This window comes from Rhinolophus ferrumequinum, chromosome 12, assembly GCF_004115265.2.
Source record: "Rhinolophus ferrumequinum isolate MPI-CBG mRhiFer1 chromosome 12, mRhiFer1_v1.p, whole genome shotgun sequence".
NCBI lineage: Eukaryota > Metazoa > Chordata > Mammalia > Chiroptera > Rhinolophidae > Rhinolophus > Rhinolophus ferrumequinum.
In genome coordinates, this window is record NC_046295.1 from 36,038,337 (window position 1) to 36,064,542 (window position 26,206).

A 26,206-nucleotide genomic window follows, 5' to 3' on the forward strand; every position below is an offset into this window, starting at 1 on the left:
ACGGGGTAAAAAGGAAAAGTATTTGCCATTTTTTTTGCTTGTGTACAACCCACACACATCAAAATAAAGATGAGCCAGTATTATAAATGTAGTGAAGAATGAATTCCCTTTTAGTTTAAAATGTGTATGGCATATTTTAAAATGGTAAATTTTATGATAAGTGTATTTTACCACAATTAAAAAAGCTTTCTCTAAGTATTTTCCCACTTGCTGAGTATTTTTTTTTTTTTTTAAACCTGAAAAGTGAGTTTCTTATAAGATCTTGTTCCTCGGGATGAATCTCAGGGGAATCGATGATGCCAAACTTTACATGGTTACTCATTTCCTCCAATGTTTGAAGACTGAAAATATTAAGGGCAGCAATTCCATTTCTAGACATAGATCCCAGAAAAATGAAAACTATGTCCACATACACACTTGTGTGTGTGTGTTCATAATAGCCAAACAGTGGAAACAACCCAAATGTCCATCAGCTGATGAAGAGATACATAAATATGGTACCATATATCCATACAATGGAATATCATTTGGTCATGAAAAGGAATGAAGTTCTGACACATGCTACAACGTGGATGAGACTTGAAAATATTATGATAAGTGAAAGAAGCCCGCCACAAAAGGTCACATATTGTATGAGTCCATTTATGTGAAATCTCCAGAAGAGGTAAATCTATAGGGACAAAAATTAGATTTGCGGTTTCCTAGGACCAGGATATGATGAGGGGAGGGAATTGGAGGATGGCGGGTGATATCTAAGGGGTGTGGGGTTTCTTTTTTGAAGTAATGAAAATGTTCTAAAATGGCTTGTGGTGGTAGTTATACAACTGTGAATATACTGAAAGCCATACAATGCATGGGCGAATTGTACAGTAGGGGAACTTAAGTGCGTTTCCCAAGATCTCACCGTGCTGGGAATGACTATGTTGGGTTTTTAACAACACTGTCTTTCTCTTTCAGGGTGCAGCATACCACATTGTTATCATCTCCCTGTGAGTGGGATTGGCACCCCGGCTGTACCTCCTGGCACAAGTATTCCACAAAACACAGCCTGCGTTACCAGGTACTTGCTTTTTTTTTTCTTTTCAGTCTCTCATCAAAACTAGTTACTGGCTCTCCTCCACCAAAAGTTTGATGTAAATTAGTTCATATCCTCGAGGTCATGACGACCATCATTTTCACTGTCGCTGGCAGAGAAATTGTTTACTATCAAAGAAAACTTCATTGTAACATCCTATTTACCAAAGAGCAGAAACATCTTACCTGCATTTATGGTCTGAATTGCTATGTATAACTTTGGGTAAAGGCTAATTGAGGTTCTTCCTGGCTAAAGCATGTAAGTACAACTCCCATGGTTCAGAATAAATGCCTAGCAAGGTATTTTTGTGTCTGTGGTTATGGGTCATTAGGGTAGGTGACTTTTTTCCATGATATTTGAGGTAGCAGAATTACATAAAAGACATCAGTCATGTTGGCTTCCAAAGATTAATTATGTACAAGCTTTTAGCTAAAGATTAAGAGTGAGTATTATCTATTTACTGATTCAAGTAATTCAAGTACGAATTAAATGAGATTTACAAGGTATTAAATTTTATTTTGACAGATGCTGGGATGTATTTGTTCTTAGTTACTCTTTAACCCCTGATTATAGGACAGTCCATTGCTGGATGGAATGGGGTTGGAATTTTTTTTCCATTTGCTTGTTTCATAATTCCTGTCTGTTGAAACTCACACCCCCTCCTGCTAGGGTGGATTCCAGCTACATGACAGAGCTGGAGTTCAGTGGAGTGTGACTAGGACACAGCTGTTCAAATCCTACTGCTCCTGCCTTCTAACTGTGTGATCTGGGGCACACATCTTAATGTCTCTGAGCCCTAGATTCTTCATCTCTAAAAAGGAGTGTTAATATGAAGCTAAATGGGTTAATGTATAGCACGCACTGGGCACATACCGAGGCCTTTCTTGGAGTCTGGTTGTCCAAATAGGGACACTTGAATGGGGAAAAATCTCAGTTTCCACTGATTCAACAGGACTGGGAATGGATTTTTGTTTATGAGACATTGTCCTCTATGGAGCTCTTAAAGGTTCTAAACATAAGAAGACAGATACTTGCCCAGGTTCCAGAAGTGGTTTTCCTGCGGGTAGATTTCTAGGTAGGATCTGTTGATTGAGTCAAATGAGTTGAAGGGACAGCATGGAGTATGTGAAGGGGGCTTGGGGCTGGCATTGTCTGTTGGAGGGAAGGTTCTTTCCCCTTCAAGCAAAGTGGCTTCTGATAAATACCTCCCTCGTTTGGATTTCCTGTATTAGTGACCACACGCTCGTCAACGTGAGTTTGGTTTCCCAAGTCAACACTTTACTCCAAAAGCTCTTTCATATCTGCAAACACTTCAGGGTGGCTTTCTAGGATGAATTAGCCTCAGGCAAGCTTGGGTGGTAAGGATTTTTCTTAGAGCGTCTCACGTCACCCTAGTTTCAGATCCAGCAAACATTTATTAAGAGCCTTTTAGTTGCCAGGCACTGGGCAAGGTGTTTTCACCCATATTGTTTATCCTCAGAACAACCCTGAGAGGAAGGTATTACCAGCTCCCTTTTGCAAATAAGGAACTGAGATTCAAAGGTTTTAAATGATTTCCCCAAGATTGCACAGCCCCTGACTCCCAGGTTCAGCGAGATTCCTATAAGACCAGCTGGTGCCTACACTCACTCTACAGGGCTTGAAGATTGAACTCCTAAGCTCGGATAGTAAACAGGTTTTTCTCAAGGGCCAGTTCTGATCACTGGGTAGTGGCTTCCTGGACTTAAGGATTCGTAGGTGCTGTCCGAGTTTGTTGAACAAGAATGTTGGGATCCATTAGCAATGTCTGGCATGGGTAGAGGGAGATGCCTGTAGAGCCTGCTCTTGGCCTGGGGTTTTGATCATCATCAGCCTCTACCTTTTCTGCCCTCCTTTATAGTCTTGGAGTCTGGAGACCACTGTTTGCCTGATGCTTCCTTCTTGGTACTTTTAAGGGGCTTTGATGATCACTTTTCTGACATGGCAAAATCATCTCCATGTCTCTGCATGCAGGAAAGATGCTAAGAGTCTGGGCAGAGCCCCATTTCCTAGACATGGATTCTCATTGTTAGGTCATTTAGATACTTTAGCATCATCACAGACTCGCCCCACAACGTGGGCTTAGAAAAGTGAGTTGAAAGTGAAAGCTTAAACCTTTTACTTCTGTGCACCTGGGAGCCCTCTGCAGTCCCCCTCTCTGCTAGGGGCTCCTCACTCTACAGGAATACTTGAGGAGCTCACAGCAGCAGCCAAAGCTCCTCATATTGAAATGGATAGACCCAGAGCAATAGTTCTCAAACTTGATCCCCATCCGAATCACCAGGAGGACTTGTTAAACAGATTCCTGGGTCCTACCCCTTAGAATTTCTGCTTCAATCAGTCTGGGGTGAGGTCCAGGAATTTGCATTTCTGACAAGTCCCCAACCAGGCTGATACTTCTGGTTTCTGGACCACACCTGGAAAGTACTTCTAACAGCTGCTTTAGAGCATGGGCTTATTTATAGGTGGTGTTTGTGGCCAGTGTTTTTCCCTAACTGTGGTGAAGGGATTCTTCCTTAAACATTTAATGAGCATCTCACACAGCACTGCCTGAGGGAAATCTAGAGATATATCAAGGCTTGTCTTGGGGCTCATGGGACTCTAATTTAGAATCAGTAATTGCATTGCTATGTGAAAAGGGCCGCACTCACCCCTTACAGTCTCTTTGAGCCAAAGGCTTGAGACCGTGACGGAGGGGAGCCTCCTCCTGGGGGAGGTGGGTGATATTTGAGAGGAAACTTGAGGATGAAAAGTTGTTCACCAGGTGGGAAAAGAGGGGAGAAGAAAGCCTGGGGAGCAGAGACAGAGATGCTGCACTAGGCTAGAATAAAAGTTACGGTGTTTGTGGTGAGAATTCCATTGTAATTCCAGTATAAAGTGAAGGATCAACCTATAGTAGCAATAGCAGTGAAAGTTTTATGTTTGTTTGGGTGCTATTATGGTGTGGTTGGCACTGTGCTAAATGTTTCACCTGCGTTGTCTTCCTTTAATTCTCATACCCACCTTTGGAGGTTTGGGTCCAGCTATCATCCCGTTTTGTATTAGTTTTCCAGGGCTGCAGTGAAAAATGACTTCAAACTAAGTGGCTTGAACATAGAAATTTATTGTCGAGCAGTTCTAGAGGCTAGACGTCTGAAATCAAGCTGTTGGCAGGATGGATTCCTTCTGAGGGTTATGAAGGAAGACTGTTCCAGGTCTTCCAGATGGCCATCTTCTCCCTGTGCGTCAGGCTTTGTGTCTAAATTTCCCCTTTGTTATAAAGATACCAGTCATAATGGATTAGGGCCCACCCTAAGACCTCACTTTAATTTGCTTATCTCTGTAAAGGCCTATCTCCAAATAAGGTTACATTCTGAGGTACTGGGGGTTAGGACTTCAATGTATAAATTTTGAGGCTACCCAGTATTACCCATGACATCATTTTACAGATGAAGAAATGGAAGCTTAGAGAGATTAGGTAAGCTGCCCAAGCCATACAGCCATTAGGCTGGACCATGAAAACTGACCATTTTATAGATCAAAACCAGTCGGACAGTGGCACTGTCATGGGTTAAACCGAAGAAGTAACAGAACTGGGACTTGTTGAAACTCAGGTCTGACCTCATAGTTGTGCTTTTTCACCCTGTGCTTTGCTGGCTTGTAGTTTTGTGGTTTTTTTTCGTTGTGTTTTGCTATGTTTCCTCATGGTTTACTGGGAAAAGCAGTGCTGCGGAGGTCGAGGTACCAAGCTGCTATCCTGTTAGTTTCTGGTTGATGATTTCTTGAATAAGATACTTTATATTTCAGTTTCCTATCTTCTCTGGTTAAGAAGACTGTGGGAAATTATTAGAGTATTATGAAACATTGAAACTTCATGAAAGAAATGCGCTGTATGTTTCAAGATGATGTGTGCTGTTTTGCTATTAAAATGTTAAATACCTGTAACAGGTTATCTGAATATCGATGTCCTATTCTTAATTTCCTTCTCAAAACAGCCTAAATGCTTGTAAACAATGTATTAGCCCTTATACTTGTGTTATAAGTACTTAGAATTTTCTCAGCATTCAGGGCTTCAAGCTACTTAATTTCTAGCCATCAGCATTTCAGACAAGTAGTTTTATCAGAACCCACACAATAATTCCATATTTTCTTCTCTAAGTATTTAAAATGAAAGAGCATTGCTCCAAATATTTGCCTACAAAAACTTTGTCATTCTAAGCAATTCTAGCAAATTTTCATCATGAAAAATTGGTATACCGTTTAAGTGGAAGAAAAAAATAAGACGAGTTTATTCTTCATTTCAAATGTTTTAGTTATAGTCTCACATGTTTTCCAAACAAAAATTCGAGTGCATGGTTTACTCCTGAAATCAACAAGACAAATTTTTGGCCACCTGGCCTATCTCTGGAAATCTGAGATGTCTGGACATTTTTCAGTATAGTACACAGATCAGTAATACTCAAAAGCTAGCTTCTGAAACATAAATGTAATTATACTCCTACACGTTTAAGAGAATCCAGAGCCTACGAATTAAAAGATGACCTGGGGATTGCAAACCTAGAGTCCTCTTGTTCTTATTTTGCAGAGCCACATTTCTTAAAAGGATTCTCCGTGCTTATTTTCCTTACCCTGCCCTGCCCTTCTCTCCAACACTTTTTCCTCCACCTATTCCAGCCACTTCGGGGTCTGGTGAACTGGTTTCAGGTATCCTGTGGGCTAGGCACTGCACTGCCTTAGAAAATTTTCATGGTGTCCAGCTCTTCCCTGGTTGGGAGTTACGTCTACTTTGCAGTCAGCCGCCACATGCAGTGCGGTGTGGCTGCGTGTACTGTGCCCGTGGTCTGTGGTTGTGTGGGGGAGCCTGGAGGCAGCTTACCATTTTATCAGATTCCCATTTAAATTGATAAAATTGAGGTAAAGAATTTGCAACCAGCTTCTGGTTGGGAGGGGTGCCATCATGGGAGCCCTGATTTTGGTACTTTATCAAATTTGCATCAGTTGAGTGATTGGTGACAGAGGTTTTCAGTTCAGCCCAATTTTTTATTTGTTTAAAGGTAATCTGGTTGTACTGTATGGTTGTAATCTGTTTGGTTAGACAAAACACTGTGGACAAGATTTTTCCCACCTAATCATAATTATATTGCTACTTGAAAAACTTATTGATGTTTGAAAACAATTATTTGGTTATAATTATTCGTATTTGTTATTGATACTTGTGATATAATTATTGATATTCAAGAAATCAACATAATTATATATGTATGATTATTTTTGCTTCAGCTCTTAAATTCGGTTGCTAAAATAACTTTGTGAACCCACTTTGAAAGAGGCTTCATAGTATGTTAGAGGTAAATTTGTCTCTTCTAATGGCTTAGCTCAGCAGACTATATACATGGTAAGAAAATATTTACGGTAAGAAATCTTGACTTTCTCAAGATTTGAACAAGAATCAAAATACTTAGGCACTGGAGGATGGTTCTAGCAGAGGCAGAGCTAGGTCAAGGAGAGAAAAGATAGGTAAAAAATACGGTCATTGGGAATAATAGTCAGGATTGCTTCTGAAAAAATAATAGAAAAACACTTAGTTTATGTGATTTACTGGGCAGAATGTAAGTCTCAGAGAGCTCTGCATCTCTTGGAACTAAATCTTGATCGACTTGTTAAAAAACAGGTAACTTTGGAGGCAGGAAAAGCTGAAAGTCCCCATCCATTGCCGGAAATTGAATGAAAGATTTCACTCTTGTGTGATTCTCACTCTCACCTCCCAGATGAGCAAAGAATCTGAGGTACCTTCTGTAAACCTCGTGGCTCCCCACCCTGCTTGCTTCTCTTCATTACTCTAGGCGTGGTGGAAACCAGCTTGATGTAGTTTTAGCCTCCAAGGATGTTGGCAGGCAAGCTCTCCCAGAGATCAAGGGACACGAAGGCTCAGAGACTAAAATCAAGTTTTCCATTCACACCATTGATTCGATTAATTCAATTTGAAAACACTCAGGGAGAAGCAAGGGGATAAAGATTAGAACACGTTAACATAATTAGGTTGGGATGCACATAGGGTAAAAGGTCTGCACTTCTGGAACCGTGTCCTTGCAATGTTCACGTGTCCTTCTCTGCAGTGTCAGCTTTCCCCAGTGATGGCGTGGTCACAAAGACCAGAGTTGAGGTTCAACAAGGGGTATCATCAGGTATCTGAAGCCAACACATGTTTGCTCTGTCGGAGGACTGGAGGGCAAGTGTGCTTGGCCAACACCTGTAGCTCACCAGCGATCTCTGTTTTGTCTGCATTTCGACGCAGAGTATATGTGGGTCCAGAATTGAATATAATGGGTGTCATCAATAGGTGATGCATTTAGGGGTGACATAGCTGTCAATCTGGACATAACATGAGCTGGGCTTTATTATATATTATTAATATTTTATTAAATAGGAACTATTTATTATCAACACTATAAATTATAAGTTATATAATAACATTATATATGATACCTAAAATATAATTATAAATGAGATATTTATTAAATGTATTAATATTTTATTAAATTTGATTACTAGTTAAGATTTAATTTGTCCTTCCATCCCCTTCTATTTATAAGTACCACTCTCATGTGTTTCATCTGTAGTTAACACACAAATTCTCCATTTATTCTCTTTATCTTTAACACATCCTATAGGTTACTTACTGTCTACACTACACACATCTTATGAATTCTACCTGAGTTTTATAAGCTACTTGCTTCCTCATTATCACTGTGAAGTACATCATAGAGGTTTCATCCATTTCATTTTTTTCCTTGTGCTCTACACCCATTTTATTTTATTTATTTTTAAAGATTTTCTTGGGTAAGGGGAATAGGATTTTATTGGGGAACAGTGTGTACTTCCAGGACTTTTTCCAAGTCAAGTTGTTGTCCTTTCAGTCTTAGTTGTTCCCTGGAGGACAACTTAGTTGTTAGTTGAGGGCACAGCTCAGCTCCAGGTCCAGTTGCCATTGTTAGTTGTAGGGGGCGCTGCCCACCATCCCTTGTGGGACTTGAGGAGTTGAATCGGCAACCTTGTGATTGAGAGCCTACTGGCCCATGTAGGAATCCAACCGGCAGCCTTCGGAGTTAGGAGCATGGAGCTCCAACCATCTGAGCCACTGGGCCAGCCCCTCTACACCCATTTTAAAAAGAACTTTACATAAAATAATCTATTTAGCAGATTATAGTACTATATTCATCCAAATGTAATATTATGCAGCTAGAAAAATTATGAAATAGCTCTATATGTATTGTCATGAAAAAATAGTCTAGTGATGTTCTTATGTAGAATAACAGGTAACAAAAGTGCATGTCTAGTATAGCCCAGGTGTATAATGCAGGTGTATACGACATACCTACGTGCTTACCTGTGAAGAGAGGTACCTGGAAGGATGCTCCTCCACTTACTAACAAGTACTTTGTCCTGGATGGTGACGTTTTAATTGCCTTTGGCTACTTTTTTATGATCTACTGTATGGTTTGGGAAATAAACAAGTATCATTTATACATAAATATAATTGAAATCCAAATTATGTATGTACACAAATGTATATGTAAATAAACATTTAAAAAGATTGTAGGATTAGACCTTTTCTTTTATAAACCAAAGACAACATTTTGCAAATAGAGTTATTTTCAAACCTTCAAAATGTGTTACCTGCCTTCAGAATGGTCATCTTCCTGTCTGGTGTCAGAGAATCTTAACACTGTCCCAAACCTCCTTCATGATGGGACTCACCTGGGGGTGCACGCTAAAAATATCAATTCCCCTTTCAGACCTACTGAATCAGAATCTCAGGGGACAGGTCTTGGATGCGTCAGGTGGTTCTTGTCATAAGCAGAATTTAGGCCGCTTTCCTATAGAACCAGAAATGTTACAAGCCACATTTTCCATTTTTATTGAATGCCTCCTGAAAGTGCTTTGTCCAGACCCAGCTTCCTTTGTTTTAAGAGGCCTGTGCTAATTTGCATGGCTGCCCTGGGAAACTATCTGTTTGGCAGGTTTTTTCTAAGGCCCCTTTCAGGTCTGAGAATTCTTTGAAAATGTAGGAGACTCTTCAACAACTTTTATCCGTGTCCATCAGGGATACTGAATTCTTAGGGCTAAAGGATTCTGATGATAATTTTTTTTTCTTTTTTTAAAGCAATTCAGGTGTTGCCAAAGGTCCCTCTAGTTTCCCTGGAGGACTTGTGTACCTCATGCAGACAGTCCCCTGGGTCTCTCTCACCTTAGATTCCCTCCTTACCTGTGAGATTGAGGGCCTTTTCACTTAGTGAAAATGTTATTAATGTGTGGGGTTTTTTGTTTTTTGTTTTTTAAATGTACTTGTTTTGGCAGAGGGAGCTCTGAAATCCAGTTAGACATCAGAATCACATTGGAATCAAGGATTCGAATTTACTAGCTCATCGGCTGGAGTCAAATGGCATTTGTGGCATTTACCTTTTTAATATTGCATGGGAAGAGTTTGACAAACGATGATGCCCCAACATTGTTCGTTCAATTGCTGTGTCAGCAAAACCCCTCTTGTGTTCTGTTAAAAGGAGCCAAAAGGGAAACTGTAACAAAAAACGCACCTCTTCCCCGCCCTCACTCCGAGCAATTATCTCAGTGCAGCAGAGGCAGAGAACACAGGGAGGCGCTGGAGAGCAGGGACGGAAGGGGCTTTGAATCCAACAGATGTGGGTTTGTATTTCCACCCACCATGTACCCTGGGATTGACCTTGGTCAAGCTGCTTTTCCTCTCTGCAGCACAGTTATTTCATCTCTAAAGGGAGGGCAGGGGTACTGTGAGGATTTACATTAACTGAGCTAAAATAGTGTTTGAAAACGTTTGGCACACAGTGTTTGTTTCATTGATCCTTGTCTTTCCCTGTTCCTGGTTTGTTGTTTTTTTTCTTAATGGAGGGTGAAGAAGTGGCTCTGACTCTGAAAGAGTTGGATTTCATATAGCCTGCAATGTAAACAGTAGTAAAATAATAAAAGCAGTCGAAATGCAGAGCACAGTGCATTTGAGGACTCAGGGCACCGTGCCAGGAGGGAGAGATTCCTCCACGGTGCACGGCTCTCTCCCTAGCAGGATCTGTCTAGATCAGACTGTGCTCCAAAAGAGGCTACTAGGATCTCCCAGCTTGGAGTTGGAGTACGCTCTGCCTTAGCTCTGGTTGACCAGGCTGACCTTGGCCTCTGCCTGCCGGCCTGAGCACTCCCAGACCAGCCCCGTCAGTCCCCTAGGAGCCTGCCCAGGGGTAACCTGGCATCACGAAGTCATCCCAGAGCTACAGCCATTTCCTTCCAATCAGAACGCTCCCCAACACCTGTCCAGGTCTCCTTAGACTTGTAATCCATCCAGCGCACAGGCGACTCTGAATTGCACAGCTAATTCTTTCGTTAACTTTGTAGCCAGCTAAACCCGTCATGCCCAGAAACACCAGGAGGCGAGTGCAGGGTTTGGGATTCGTGCCTTCGGTAGTAGGGAAAGGAGAGGGAACGGAATGCACTATTCGTTGAGAACTGAGAACTTTCCCTGTGAGTCTGACTACAAAAGTTTTCATAACTTTTGCACGTGCTCTAACATCTTTTCATTGTGGTGATAACAACAGCCATGCCAATGTATTACCAATCGTAATAATAAACTTAAAAAGAGCCAGAGAGAGAGAGAGAGATAGAGAGGTGGATAATAGGCTCCTTGGTTTGTCTGAGCTCTTCTCCCTTTCAGCTCTAGCTCCTCTCTAGGCTTCCCTTACCCTAAGCTGTGCTCTCAAATGCTTGTTTCACAACTAGTGAAACACTCAGCTGGACCCCACCTGCTCGCTTTAACTTAAACTTGGCTCTCTCCTGAGAACATCGTGTCCCGGTAGCCACCTTAGGTGACGCTGCCTACGTTAGATGGAAAGAGAAATCTAAGCAGGAGCTGGCTCTGTGGTCCAGGCAGAGAAGCTGGAACAAAGGCTCTGGGGCAGGAATGAGCTTGGCAGGGTCTCAAAACCAACAGCCACAAAGAAAGGCCAGGGAGGCTCCAGGAAGTGAGCTTGGGAGCGTGCAGGATGTGTTGAGGTTGGAGAAGGCAGCAAGGTCAACGCATATATAGGATCTGGAGGCAGTCTTTCCACAGACTGGGTGGCTGAAACAACAGACATTTTTTTCCCCACCGTTCTGGAGGCTGAGAAGTCCAAGATCAAGGTGGGTTCTCAGGAAGGGCCCTCTTCCTGGCTCCTACGGTGGACAGCGACCTTCTTGCTGTGTGCTCACGTGGTCTTTCCCAAATGCATGCACGTAGAGTATAAACTTCGAACGCGAGTAAGAATAATTCTAAATAATTAAAAGGGAAGGCATGAGGGGCAGAGCAGAACTTGCGATGCGTCTCTCCTGGATGTTATTTTGTAGGAGCTGTGGGGTGGCTGCTAGTGGAGGAAAGAATCCTGAAAGTGAATGAATATGCATGGTTATTGATATGGTTGTTTGGGCTGAGAAGGGTGAGAGAGGCCAGGAGAGAAGAGGCGGCCACTGGGAAGATGAGGGAATGCCAGGCCTTTTATCTTGAAAAGGGCCCCTCCCTTGGGCAGAGTCTTAGCTGCTGCCTCAGCACTGCAGTCATACCTGTACTTGAGCAGTTCTCGTACCTTCTTATTATTTGTTTACGTGTCTTTGTCTTTATTAAACTGTGAGCACGCCCCCCATTTCATATTGCCTTTCTCTTCTCTGTGCCTACCTCAGGTTACCTGGTAGGCGCTCAAGAAATGTTTGTTGAAGGAGAGAGTGTCTTTATGATTCCAGTCTGCCGTTCAGTGTACAGGCCAACTAAATGGTTCAGTGAACCTGTAAACTTTTCAACCTCAGATTCCTTTGCTCTCATTTGACACGTTGTCATCATATTATTAATATACACATATGTGTATATACACAAATATGTGTGTGTGTGTGTGTGTGTGTGTGTGTCTCCCCAAATCCTCATGTTCTTCAGGAGATACAAGGATGTTTAAAAGTGTTTGGTTTGTCACATTTATTTGAGATCCTTTGACCAAGTTGTTTCAGAAACTTTATACATTGTCATACATGCTGAAAAAAGTGTTGAAAAACTATCCATTGGACGAATAATAACTACAATTTAAAAAGAAAAAAATGCACACAATCCTATCCTTTCATTGAGTCATGTTTCCACATACTTCCCAATTGTTTTATATAGTTTTCATTGTATCATTATTCTCCGTGTGGCCATAGAGACTTCCGTATTATAATTTTAAATGCTGACTTGCTATACCAGTTCAGTTGATTGCTGTAAAGGAGTAGCTTTGATGGTTTTCATCTTACGTTATTATAAATAGACCTGCAATGAAGTGCTACCTCACCTCCCAGGCCCCTGCTGTCATCTAACTTCTAGTCCACTCGATTGAAACAGCTCTGGCCAAGGTGAGCAAAGGTCCTCTTCTTGGTTAACATCTTCTGTTGTTAACTGACCACAGTGTTGCGTGTTGTTTGCTGTTCTCCCCTCCTTGAAATTCATTATTCCCTTGACTTTTTGGACACTCTGCCCCCACCAGAGGGCTTTTTTCTTCCCTTCCTGGCAGTTCCTCTTTGGTGTCTGTTCTGGGGACTTGAACTTGCCCCCTAAATATGGACATTCCCAGGAATGGGTCCTATCCTTACTCCTCTCACCTGCTTTAGTCTACAGCATGTCTGAATATAGGCATACCTAGTTTGACTTGCACTTTGCTTTATTGCACTTCATAGATGTTGTGTTTTTTTACAAATCGAAGGCAAGACCCTCCCCCAACAAAAAGATTACAACTCACTTGATTGCGATACTCGCTTTAATGTGGTCTGGAACTGAACCTGCACGATCTCTACCGTATGCCTGTGGTCTCATTCCCTTCAATGACTTCAGTTTTCTTGATGCATGGCGATTCCCAAATCTCTTCCTCTATCCCAAATCTCACTACCCACGTATTCATCAATGCCTAGCAAATCGTGGACACTTGGACACCTCCACCTTGAGGAACTGTAACCCTCAAAACTTAGTCAGTCCTTAATTAAATTCACCCTCCTTCCTCAAGCCCCTCCCGAGATGCGCTTCCACTACTTGTTCTGTTTTACTAAACGGCATTGCCATCTACTTACCGTGTTTCTCCGAAAAGAAGACCTCGCCGGACAATCAGCTCTAACGCGTCTTTGGGAGCAAAAATTAATCTAAGACCCGGTCTTATATAGTATAGTAAAATAAGACCGGGTCTTAGATTAATTTTTGCTCCCAAAGACGCGTTAGAGCTGATTGTCCGGCGAGGTCTTCTTTTTGGGGAAACAGGTTAGTTAAACCAGAAACCTGAGAGTCATTTTACACTCACTTCCCTCTTCCTTACCTCATATCTAATCAGACAGTCATCCTGTCTGCTGATTATACTTCCTTAATTTCTATTGAATTGGTTCCCTTTTAACACTGCTTTACTGCATAGCCATGACATCTGTCACCTGCATTCCCACAAAAATGCATTTTTATTTATTTTTATTTTGATTTTTTGCTGGTCTTGTCATTCTTACTGACACCCATCCCCACATTCCCATCTGACCCCTCCGTCTTCCAAGAAACTGACAGTGATGTTTACATATAATAAAATGCTGGTCTAATCCCACTTCTGTGTTCACAGTAGAACACAGCCCATGCTTGCTTGGGCAACCTCACTTCTTGGCACCTCAAGAGCAAGTCCACAGTCTCTTCATTTCTTGTTTCTCCACTTGTTATTTATTCTCTTCACCTGGAAAGCTTTCCCCCCTCTTTGTCTCACACACTCATTCTTACCCATCCTTTAGAGTGCACAAGGCATCTCTGGAAAGCTGTCTCTAATTCCCTTCCCCCTCATATGGGTGAGGAACCTCTCCTGAAAGCCCACAGACCACGCTGAGCCTGCCAGGAATCTCAGCACTTAAATAGTTCCTTCCTTTCCTGCTTTTTAAAACATGAGTTCTTACTGTTTTCTGATTGTCTACTGCAATAGACTGAGCTCCATGACGTGAGAGCATAAGTCTTTTTATGAGGAGGTTCTGGCTTGATAGGCGTTCTGTTCAGTAATTATTTGTTGGATAGAAGATCTTTGGAGAAACACATTCTAGGAGTGGGGTTCAAATGTGCAAATCCACATGTGAAAAATATGTACGATAAATTTTTTCTCCAAAGAGTTGTATTGATTTATACTGCCACCAGCAATACTACTCTCTGTCAAGTGAATCATTTCCCCACAACCAGCTAAGTCAGAACTATTTATTATGCTGGAATGTTGGTCTTTGTACGGTACGAATATTTCATCATTTGCAGTGCTGTAGTCCATTAGGATTTTTTGTGATGATAGAAATATTCTGTATCTACTTTGTCCAATATGGTAGTCATTAGCCACACGTGACCGCTGACTCAATATTGGAAATGTGACTAGTGTGACTAAGAAACTTCATTTCCTTTAATTTTAGTTAATGTAAATTTGAATATGTTAAGTACCTACATGTGGCCAGTGGTTATCATATTGGACAGCGCAACGCTAGAGAGAAAAAAGGAATAATTGGGCATATGTAATTGCTACCTTCTGGATTCCTTTCTTCCTTTTTAAATGCTAGTGGTGTAAGCTCATCACGAAGGTGTGACCAGTTCGCAAATGCTGTCATTGTTATTATTAGTCAGCACCACCTCATTTGAGAAACATTTTTTAAGTGGTGCTTAGATCAGGAGAGTAACACCTTACTTACATCAAGGAATACAACCAAAACGCCTAAGTCTGGAGACCTGAAGGAAACTGAGAAATGTTACTCACAGTGCTTTTCATTCAGAGGCATGCACTTATGTGGCTACTCCAAGAGAGGCGAGAAGCCTAACACTGTGGAGAGGCATCTGCTGGACTTGTTTTTCCACATGCACTGCCAAATTTGTTTTGGTTAGGCAGGAAGTGAAGCAACTTTTCAGGGAGAGAGCCTAACATCTGTATCTTGTCAGCAATCGGACCTTTTACCTTCTACCAGTGAGCCTCGCTGGAATTTTGCTTTTCAATTTAAGGACAGAGCCGTGTGGGCCGCATCTTTTTCTCTCACGACGTGCTTTCCTTAGACTTCACACCCAAAGTCATATTTTTAATCGGTGTACCGGTTTTGATTCTCCAAATAATTTACATTGCCCTTAAAATAAGGAAGCTTTTATTTATCTTGCACAGTTCTTTGTGCATAGAAAACTCTAAAATGAATAAAGGTACTGAGTTGCGTTAGATCCTGCCGGCTAAGCATTTGTGACCGCCTGGTAGCCTTTTAGAAGCTGAATGATGGGAGAGGAGTTTCAGTCTCTTTATTGGAGTTGTTGGAAATGTGTCAAAGAGATAACCTGGAGTATATTCCCTCAAAAGTCGTGTTTCATTATTTAACACTAACATACCCTCGGAATTGGGTAATCCGTGCCTGAGCTGAGAAATCTGGGGCACAATGAATGCCGTGTATGTTGGCTGGTCGGGCAGGCCTCTAGGCAGAACGGAAAACTTTGGGGTTTTCCCGGTTCCTCCCTTCAGAAGAGAAAGGAAGAGGCTCTGCAAACCTCTCCAAAAAGTGTTCGTCCAGGATGCGCACGCGACTTCAAAGCAAGAATCCGCAGACAAGCAGGCCAGCCCCCAAGATCACTCAACTTGCAGCGCTTCCCAGGGCGCGCGCGTTTGGAGCGGGACCTGCTGTCCCCAGTGCGCGCCGCGGAGTGAACCATCGGACACGCCGGGGGAGGGTAGTGGTGCAACCGTGGGGGCGGCGGGACGCTTGGGCCACAGGATCTCTTAGCCGCAGCCTCCTTCTCCCTCCCCGAGCCGGGAGTCGCGCGGGACGCCTCCTCCCGGGCTGGGCGCCGATGAGGCCTCCCCCGGGGCCCCGCGGGGGTGGTAGCGGCCTATTTGAGAGTTTCCCGGGCCCTGCGGCGGGCAGAGGCGTTGCGCTGGGGAGGAGGGCGGACCTACGCCGCCTCCTCGGGAGGAGGGACAAAGGGGTGGGTCCCCTCGGGCTGGCACCCAGGCAGCAGGTCCCGGGACTGATCCACTGCGCAGAGAAGGAGGAGGAGCGGGGCCCACGCGGGACTCGCGCCCAAGATGCTGGTGCGAGGAGATCGCGGATTTCCACCCCGGCGGGAGCTGTCAGCGTGGCTCCATGTAAGTGCCCTCTTGTGTCCATTTGGTTGGGAGAGGGTCGCCAGGAGTGCGCGTGGGAGTGCGTGGTGGGCTTCCCTGATGTACTTACTCTAGGTAGCTGGGATTCTCCCACCGGGATGAGGGGCTCATGGGAAGGGGGTAGGCTCCTGGTCTCCAGGGCTCCTAGATTCTTTCTCTGTTCTCTGAAGTCACTTGGGTTTCAGATTAGGACTCCAGTAGGGGAAACTATCTTGAACTCTACCCTGTATCTCTGCTACCTTGGGGGCATCTCGTTGAGTCTGCTGTATCGCCTGCTGCAAGTATGCCTTTGTGTTTTCTTTTTCTGTTTCAAACTACACTCTGTACTTGATGCAAAGTTACAGTCATGTGTGCTTGAGACAAACTGACATCTCTTTGGAAGCCAGGATCGTCATTTTCCCTTTTAATCACCTACTTCTGCAATATAAGTAAAAGTTATTGTCAGTGGGGAGCGGAGATGGAGTTTTGTAAGAAACCACAAAAAGGGAGTGATGAATGCTTTCTACTCTGGTATTATCTTACCTGTCACCAGTTCCTTTTCTTTTTATGTCTTCGTTTGTCGAGTTTCGGCTTTTACACAGTAGTTGAAGTTATAAATAATCAGGGTTTTGACTACAGGGTTTTAACATTCTTGAAGTGTGGACGAACTTGAGAGTGAATACTCCAGGGCTTAGTAATGGAATACAGCCTCCCACCTCTATTTTAGCTTCAGTTCTTAGGCAGTGCTGCTTCCCTGGCAGCTGTCTCCCTGAGTAATGTCTGTGGTTTCGCCCCAGTTCCCAGCGGAGACTCTTCCCATCATAAAGACTGCCCCCAGATCACACAGTGCCTCCCTCCTCTCGGGGGAATCCCAGCAGAGAAAGAGGCCCTCTTCTTCAGGCTTTAGGTGGTCTGTGCTGGGGGCACTGACCACCACTTTGGGAGAACAGGACCCTCTTTGTGAGGACACGTCTCTCCCAGGGTAACATCTACTGCACACCTGGGAAGGTGTTTTAAGTGACGTGTTTGTAGGAGTGATTGCATTTATAGCAAAGTGCCATTTAATATCCTGCCTAAGAGAATGAAATTCAATTATTCAGTACATTTTCATGAACAACTTCACTTCACTGTGGGGAATACAATAAGAGGGGCCTCTGCTACATAGTCTTGTTGGGGAAACTTGAAAATAATTAACACTGATGAGTTCCAACTAGAAATATGGACAGGACGCTGCAGCTTTCCTTCTCTGGGAGATGAAAGAATGGGATGCCTGATTAAGGCAACAGCGGCTTCTGAGGTGTTTCTTGAATTTTTTCAGAGTAGCTGCCAGAGATCGATGAAGGGGAATTTTTTTCACCCTGAAATACTGCCTGCAACTTTTTCAGGACTGGGCAGCTAATAACGTAATGGGCACCTACTGTAGCTGTCATTTTGAGGTGGTACCGGCTGAGCAAGACTAAGTTTCTGCCTTCAAGAGTCTGTTAGACCTGAAAGTTCTGCAAATGTGTTTTAGACTCTGCAGACTCTCTGTTGGGATACCTGGCTGAGAGAGGGGCTGTGCAGTGCAACCGTCCTGTACTGCACTCTAGGATTTTTGCTGGGAAGAAACGCGTGGCATTTGATCAGATACCTCACAATGTAAGCCAGTACAGAAAATGGGACTAATAACGCCCCTCCCTCATAGGGTCGAGTGACGACTGAATGACGTAGGGTGCCTGGCATGTAGTGGGTGCTAAGTAAGCAGTAGCTAGTAACTATGTAAGTGCTGGGTCCTGGGTCGATAAGGGAGGTGGGACCTACAAGTATAGGTAGGAGGTGCCAGGTAGGTGTCAAAGGCAGGAGCTGAGGGAAAGAGAAAGTTGCTCACATTCTCTTTAAAGACCTTGAATGCCAGTAAGAGAACTTTGAGAAAAGAAAAAAAAAAAGTCTTAGAAATCCCTAAGGTATTAATGACTCGACTTTTCCTACAAAGAAGCGAACAAGTTGCTTAGCAAACACTCCACGCCACCCCCTGCACAGGGAATGTTACTGCTTTTGAAGCCCTCATATGCTTCACACCAATGAATTTTTACATTACCCCTCCTCCCCCTTTCCAGGGAATTCCATTTGCGAGGACTTCTGCCTGCATTTGTTTAACTTTTGATCTAGTTTTTTTATACATTTGACAAAAGGTCTCTGGCCACCCATTATCGTCCGCAGAAGTGCTTGGGAATGCAAGGGAGATGATAAAATTCCTTCAGTGACTTTTGAGTCTGCAAGGTTTTCTCCCCTGCAGGTTTTCTTTTTAGGAGACAGATAAGTTCTGGAAACTAGGTGGGGCCACTTTAGTCCTGTGTACTGTAGTTTAAAAAGTCATGCAGATTTGGTCCAGGAGTGGCATGAGCTGTGGGAGTGCCTGGGGTGGGGTGAAGAAGTAGAAAGAGTTAGTAATCACTGCTGAAACTTTCAACATACTTTCTACCAAGAATATGAGCCATCAGGGATTTTTTCTGCCTGATGCCTAAGACAAATCCCAGGGAAGGAGGTATGACTACAGATCAGTTTATCTAGGTTGAGAGCTGACTCCCTCTAAAATGCCTCATTGATGAATGAGACTCGAAGCAGTCATCAGGAGGCCAGAAATTGCTGGTGAGAATGGCTTTGGGCCAGTCAGCCCTGGTGTTGAGAGGCAGGCAGTTTCCCTGGGCAATTGGGTGGGTGGGGCAGAATGATTATCTCAGGTGTTTTACTGAGTGAGTTTCTTGATCCTATCCAAGGGTCAAGAGTCAGAAAACAAAAGGAAACAAGAAACGCCCCAAAACTCAGACGTCAGATTTCACATGTATATAGTTGGTTTAAAAACGTCAATATTTACGTGAACTTTTTTTAAGGTTGAAAAAGAAATCTTCCCTAAAACTATTTGGGGCCTACTTCACCCCCACAAGAATTTGTATGATGCCTCTTGTTGGTAGACGCCGACCGGTATATACCCAGCAAATGTATGATGGTGTGAGATGGTCGCCCCATTAAACATTTTTTAAAAGACCATGTAACAGCAATGGAAATCGATATCAGGTGCTCAGTCCCAACAACTGGTACTGGCAGGAAGCGCTAGTTCCAGTTTTGAAGGTTACCTAGGAAAGCTGTTGATGAAGCTTGTACGCCACCTACATTATTGCAGGAGAAGGGACATTCTGAGTTGGAAAGTACCTGCTCCCACTTTCTTAACTTGATTAGGAAATGCACTCCTTAGATTATAACTTGGTGACTGACTGTTACAGCGCCAGGAGGCCTACGTGGGCCTTGCCATAGAGATGACAGTTTCATTTGGGTTTTTAAAGAACTAGTGCCTCCATCATCCAGCCAGCCATTGCACCCAAAGCTTCATGGGCCTGGATAACCTGTGAGCTCAGAAGACAGACTGAGGACTGTCAGTGAAAAAATACCTAAGAGGTTGATTAAGCATTTTCTCTGCCTCTTTTGCTGTCCCCCAAACACTGTTTCCCAGAGTGTTCCATACAGACAGACGTACAGGTGGCACAGGAAAGGGCATATCCTGTTTTTCAATTGCTGTGCACAAATATTGTACTTTAGGAATAATAATAATAATAAACATAAAGCCAGCCACCAAACTCATTTATTTCATCGATAGATTGCTTAGAATGAATTAAAAATAAGTATTAAGTAAAACAATGAGTTCAATATAAGAAAAATAGTAAATTACCAGGGTGATTGGTATAAGTCAAAAGTTGTGAAGATAACCGTTGAAATCTGAGACTTGGGAAATACTGCCTCAAACATGCGTGTGACGTTTAGTTATGGAGAGCTGGGTATGCCTCGACCCAGCTCTATACCTTCAGGAAAGTCGGGCACAGAGTGGCCCAGAAAAGCCAGGAAGGTGGAATTTGACAGACTTTGTCTTAATATGTGCATCTTGCTCTTTTCCCCTGAGCTCCTTATCTGTTATTGCAGACTTTGCGAAGCTGTTGTTTTGTCTAATTCTCATTCCTTTCTCTGCTTCTCACAAGCCATTCTGCAGTTTTTAAGGTTTGTTGGTATGACATTTGTAGGATACAGAGGACCTGAGGAACATGGCTCTGTTATCAAGTGCATCTTGCTCGTCTTCAGCATCGGTGCTTAAGAATGTAAATGTATTTAACTTTTTAAAAATGTAGCTTACATTGGTATGTAAAATAGGGTTTAACAAGGATTGTCAGAGGAATTGAAAGTCTTGAGGTAGAAACAAAGTAACCCTGCGTTGACCTAGAAAATTGAGTGATTGAAGTTCACATAGGTAAATAAAAACCAGAATAGATAATACTTTGTTTCAGTCACCAAAATCCCTAATTGTGTGTATGTGTGCGCACATTCCCACACCATTTATGAGAAATCCTAAGTAAGCTTTCAATTAGTAACTTGTGCTTCAGTCATTTTAAATCAGCATAGACATTTGTTTAGTGCCTCTGCCAGATGGTTAGTTAAATAAGGTCTTTAACCTTAAAAATATAGTAGTATAACTTTCCTTCATCACTTACACACCATTGTAAGTTGCAGAGTATAGGAAGATACATTTTTATAATAATGTTTATTTTATCTTTCAGACTAATATTTAGCCTGATTAGAATATTCATGCATTATAGTTTCTGTGTTTCTTATCTCCCAACATTGTGTGTGTGTGTACGTGTCGGGGGAGGTGTTGAGACTGTGGCAGGAATGATAGTGGTGGAGAAAACATATTCTTGGTAGATCCTTCATGTATAAAATATTTGTGTTTTAGGAAGCTGGCGATCTTAAAAAATTTCAAATCATACCGTGAATCGTGGCAAAGATTTCATGTCACATCCTTGAATACAAATGTTTACTGAATTTTACCTATATACATATGTAAACATGGGTTTACAATGAATGAATATGGTAATTATTTCTATTATGGACTTTAATCAGCCATATGAAATATAAACATTATGTTCACAAGAAAAAATGGCATCATCTTTCGAAACATTAATTATAGCATCCCTCATCTGTTAGATACCCTGTATAAGCATGGGACTAAATACATACTGTAGTTATGTGTTTATAGTTAATGATAATATGGTCACAAGTCAGGCGTTTGGAGGGAATATAGTATATAATACATTGTGGGACAGAATTACTGGGATAGATGTTGGTAGGTAACAGTTATTAGGCTGTGGTTAATAGATCATGATTAAAAGCCAGTTATAGCTTTGTTGTTGTATTAAAGAAAGCTTTGATAGAGATGTGAGAACACTGCAGATATTCATCCTGGATGTTGTCATTTGAGTTGAAGGTGAACAAAGGACATAGTGCTTTCTAGTCATCAGTAGGAATTAATGAACTCTTCTAGGACACACAGCTTCTAGGACTTTTGTTCTTCAGAGGAAGAAATAAGGTTCCGAATGTAGCTGTGTGTTTCCATTCATTGCGAGTCATTGATTATCACCGTCTGAAAGGCCATCTTCTCAATTCTAGGTTGTGGGGTGCCTTATATAGCAGCATGTACCCCAGGTGGATGGAGCTTGATGATGGGGAGAAGGGGGAAAGGGCCATTCCCAAACCTGGAAAGACTATTCCTAAATATATCTGGCAAAGCAGCCTGAAATTATTTGAGGGAATTAATTTAGTAAAACTAACCATTTCTGTTTTGGAAAAGAACGACTTGTGTAGAAGGAACTTCCTGGTGAGTTCATTTTTAGAAGTCCAGTTCCTCCCTAACCCTTCTTCATTCAGGCTGAATCAACCACCTTCCTGCCTGCGATTGGTCAGCGCGCACATGCCTGTATTTATTAGCGCCCTTATCACTTCCTTCAGCCGGGAGCCCCTCCCTGGTCTGAGTCATCAGAAACTGACAGGGCACCAAGCACATCACAGAGTATTTACCACGTCATCCAGCTGACTTGATTTGGGAAAGGCTTACTGTGTAAACTAGGAAGAACTGAAGATGCCTTGAGAAATTCGACGAGTGGATTCCTGACATTTCTAGTCAGTGGATGATAGCATGTGAGTAAGGAAAAGAAATGTGTAGAGTTATACATAGTCCATTTCTGTAGCGGTGTATAAGCTGTTCCACTAATTATCTGGGTGACGTTAGCCAAGGTGTATAATTGTAGCTCAGTTTTGTTTTGTTTTTTAAATGGGGAAATGAGCAGTTATAGTTGATGGTCTCTGAAGTCTTTGTGGTGTTTAAGTTTCTGAGGGTTCTGAGTGTTTGGGTGTAAAACCTAGAGAACATTCTAAATAATTTCTGTTGGTTTCTTGTTATCTTGGAGTGCATTCATGCTTCTTAAATGTGTTTTTTTTCTTTTTTATTTTATTTATTTATTTTTTTTGAGATCCAGTGGATTCTCTCTGAAAGGCATTTGCCTCAAAGACAAACTGAGAACCCGAGTGGCTATAGTTGTTTAGCTCATGGGGTGATGGAAAGATCTATTATTCAGTTGCAGCTTAAATAATGTACCAGCACGGTGTGTGCTGTATTCTCTTCCTTACTCGGTAGCCCAAGCCAGCAACCAGAACCGTCTTGCTGAGCTTCATGAGAATCGTTTCTCCGTCCTCTTCCCCTCTGTCCTTCCCGGTAAAAGCTTGCATTCTGGGAGTCACCACCACCCCCTTGTGTTCCCATGGACCTCTCTCCCGAGGAGCATGTAAACTATAGCATGAGCCTAGAAGTTAAGACAGGCAGGCAGCTGGGAGCCCTTTCTGATGTTTTTTTCACAAATGCCCTGAAGATGAGCGAGCCTACTGGTTACTCTTGTGAGACCTCACTGCTCACTATTCTAAAATCACTCGCTGTCGTCTGAGTTTCAGCATCCCTCCAGGCACATCTCACTTTTTCAGCCTAACTTCAGGCAGAGCACTTTGCCTACCTTGGGCTGGTCTGTTTAGTGTCTGGGTGAGTTTTAAGAGGGGAGAGAGATTTGTGGCATCTTAGACACCCATTGAAATTTTCCAGAAATGGAACTGGAAACATTTGTGCTTTTCCTTCTGGTGTTATTGTTAGAGTCTAAAAACAGGCAAGTGGTGACACACTGAAATGAAGAGGCTCTGAGTTCGTTTTGAATATCAGTGGACTTCTTTCTAGCAGAACCTAAATTTGAATTTTAATCAAAGGTCTGGGAGAAATATTGAGTCTATTGATATGGCTTAAGGCGTAGTTTGCAGATTTCTTTACTGCACAGTCAGGAAGAGGCAGGAAAGGTTGACTCAATTTACAGAACTGAGGTTAAAAAAATTTGCCCGAAACCGAGAAAAAATTTCTCATAGAAACAGTGGTCATCCGGAGTCTCTCCTCCCAAGCCTGCTTACTCATCAGGAAACTTTTTCTATATTATTATTTTTATGACGTTTCATTGAAGTATAATTTATATACAGTAAAATGTACAAATCTCAAGTGGAGGGCTTGGTAAATTTTTTTATTGTGGTAAAATACATGTAGCATAAAATCAACCATTTTAAAGTCTATAATTCAGTGGCATTTAATACATGCACAATGTCCTGCAACCACTATCTAGTTCCAGAGCTGGGTGAACTTATACATGAATGCATTCACTTGTGTGATTACCACCTTGATCAAAAAATAAAACTTTCCATCACTCTAGAAGGTTGTCTCTTGCCACTTTTCTGAGCCTTACCATTCCACCCACAAAGGAACCTCTCTTTGACTCCTTTCACTGTGGGATACTTTTGCTTGACTTTGAGAGGATCCATATAAATGAAATCAAGATTTTGTGTCTGGCTTCTTTCACTCAGTTAACCTTTGTTGGCTTCATCTGTGTGTTGTGAGGTGATTTGACAGTTCTTTTTCATTGCTGCGTAGTATTCCATTGATATGAATTGACCATAGTTTGTTTAGTCCTTCTTTCATTGATGGGTATTTGGGTTGTCAGTTTTTCTTTTTTCCTATTATGAATCAAGCTGCTATGAAAATCACCTATACCTTGTTGTGGACTTCTGCACACATCTGTGTAAATTCTAGGACTAAAATTGCTGGGTCATGGGTTGGAGATACGTTTAACTTTCATTCTATCACTTTGAAGTCAGATGAACTTGGATCTCAATTCTTTCGTCTTGCTAATTACTTACGTGGCCTCAGGTAATTTACTTTTCTCAGCTTTAGCTATAAAATGAACATTCTATATTCGCTCAGTCAGGGTTCAGTGAAGAAAAGAGATGACGTTCCAGCTATTTCAAGTAGAAAGGGATTTAATAGAATTAAGTATCTACAGAATAATGGAAAAGCTGGAGGGATGAAACACCAAGGCCTCACCACTAGCTTTCAGATTTGCCCCACAGGAGGATAGGAAGTTAGAAAACTGCTGCCACCCAGAGCCAGGAACTTCAGAAAACCCTTCGACCATCTCAGCCTCTGCAGCCCCACGACGGCTGCTATGGTAGGGAGCTTGGAGACAGCTGCAAAGCTCAGGTCTCGGAAATCCAGTTTTTGCCTGAGACTGTTGCTATAGGAAAAGAAAACAAATGGCACCTGCTTTCTTTCATCCTTCCAGATCTTAAATACGTACGCCGGTTGGCAAGGGGTGGGAGTGGGGTGCTGACCTCTGGGAGTAAGGGAAGCTGAGTGCCAGTAAACGAGAAATGCAGTAGATGCTCCCTGGGGTGGCAACCTAAATGCAGCCGTTATAGTATCATCATCATTACTGAAAGAATGATGCCCCTGCAGTCGTGAGACAGCTTTCTATAAGGCATGTCCAGAAGCAGTCCAAGCAGTCCTTTCTCTGTGACCACCTGCTAGAGGATGGTCTTATCTGTCATATAAGGAGACTTACCTGGGAAACTTATCTGTCATATAAGGCATTGTTTCTCTGAAGGATCTCAGTTTCTTTGTCTACTACTCTGTGATTCTAGAGACATTTTTTTTTTTTTTAATTGTGTTTCTCCAGGGTCCATTAGCTCCAAGTCATTGTCCTTCAACCTAGTTGTGGAGGGTGCAGCTCAGCTCCAAGTCCAGTTGCCGTTTTCAATCTTTAGTTGCAGGGGGCGCAGCCCACCATCCTATGTGGGAATTGAATCAGCAACCTTGTTGTTAAGAGCTCACACTCTAACCAACTGAGCCATTAGGCCACCCCTCTGGCAGCTCAGCGGCAGCTCATTGTCCTCAATCTAGTTGTGGAGGGAGCAGCCCACTGGCTCATGTGGGAATCGAACTGGCAACCCTGTTGTTCAGAGCTCGCGCTATAGCCAACTGAGCCATCCAGCCCCTAGAGACTTTTCTGTATGAACATGCTTTGAGAAATTGTAATCTGCAAGCCGACAAATTAATGCAGAAACTGGAAGGTGACTTAATTCTAAGAACTGCTTTGATGTATAACTATGACACTTAATGAGTGTTTTATTTTTGAAGTCATCTGATTTGTTAGCTTTTAATAAAGTAAACGGTGATATATAAATCTGATTTATAGGTGGGCTAAAGAGGATATTCCCTTTTTCTCCCTTGGTCTTTAACGTCCTTTATCTTTTGACAAACAAAATGGAAAGAGATGAGATTTTTATCCTATTTTGGGCTTCAAATCTCATACTGACAGCATGTTGTAGTCTAACAACACATTTGGCAATAGTGGCTGTCCTATTTCTAGCTTATATTATGAAATATGAGCTATAATGTATTGCTCTCGAGACATTTAAAAATCTTGAATCAATTCCGGCAAAATCCTCCCTATGATGTCATATGTGGAAAGAACTGAGTTTTTCTTTAGAATGTCTGTGAATCTTCTCTCTCATTAATTTTCCCTGTAACCCTGACCAATTTTACTTTTTAGGGACCTTACTGTTATTGCCTTGAGGTGGTTAGCAAGAAACAGACTGGCCGAGTGATTTATTGATTAACATTTTTTTTTAAGGCTTGTATCCATAGTGTTATTTCTGAAGTCTCCATGCAGAGAAATTTGAAGTGATAAGGAAAGTAAATATTCTAAGGGCTGAGATAAGCATGACCAGTAACTTCAGCCGCTGGTTT

General features: G+C 42.3%; 1 protein-coding gene across 6 annotated transcripts in view; it reads left to right on the plus strand.

Moving 5' to 3' along the window:
• The window catches only part of TJP2 (tight junction protein 2), a 112,824-nt gene that overhangs the window by 27,778 nt on the left and 58,840 nt on the right, over positions 1-26,206 (plus strand). For 4 of the 6 annotated variants that reach the window (XM_033122868.1, XM_033122873.1, XM_033122866.1 and 1 more), the window contains one exon: positions 958-1,060. In XM_033122868.1, coding sequence (XP_032978759.1) covers positions 958-1,060 — 103 coding nt within the window. Of the gene's footprint in view, positions 1-957; positions 1,061-16,108; positions 16,243-22,132; positions 22,237-26,206 lie in introns of those variants that run through there. The other 2 variants (XM_033122870.1, XM_033122872.1) reach the window with 2 other exon arrangements.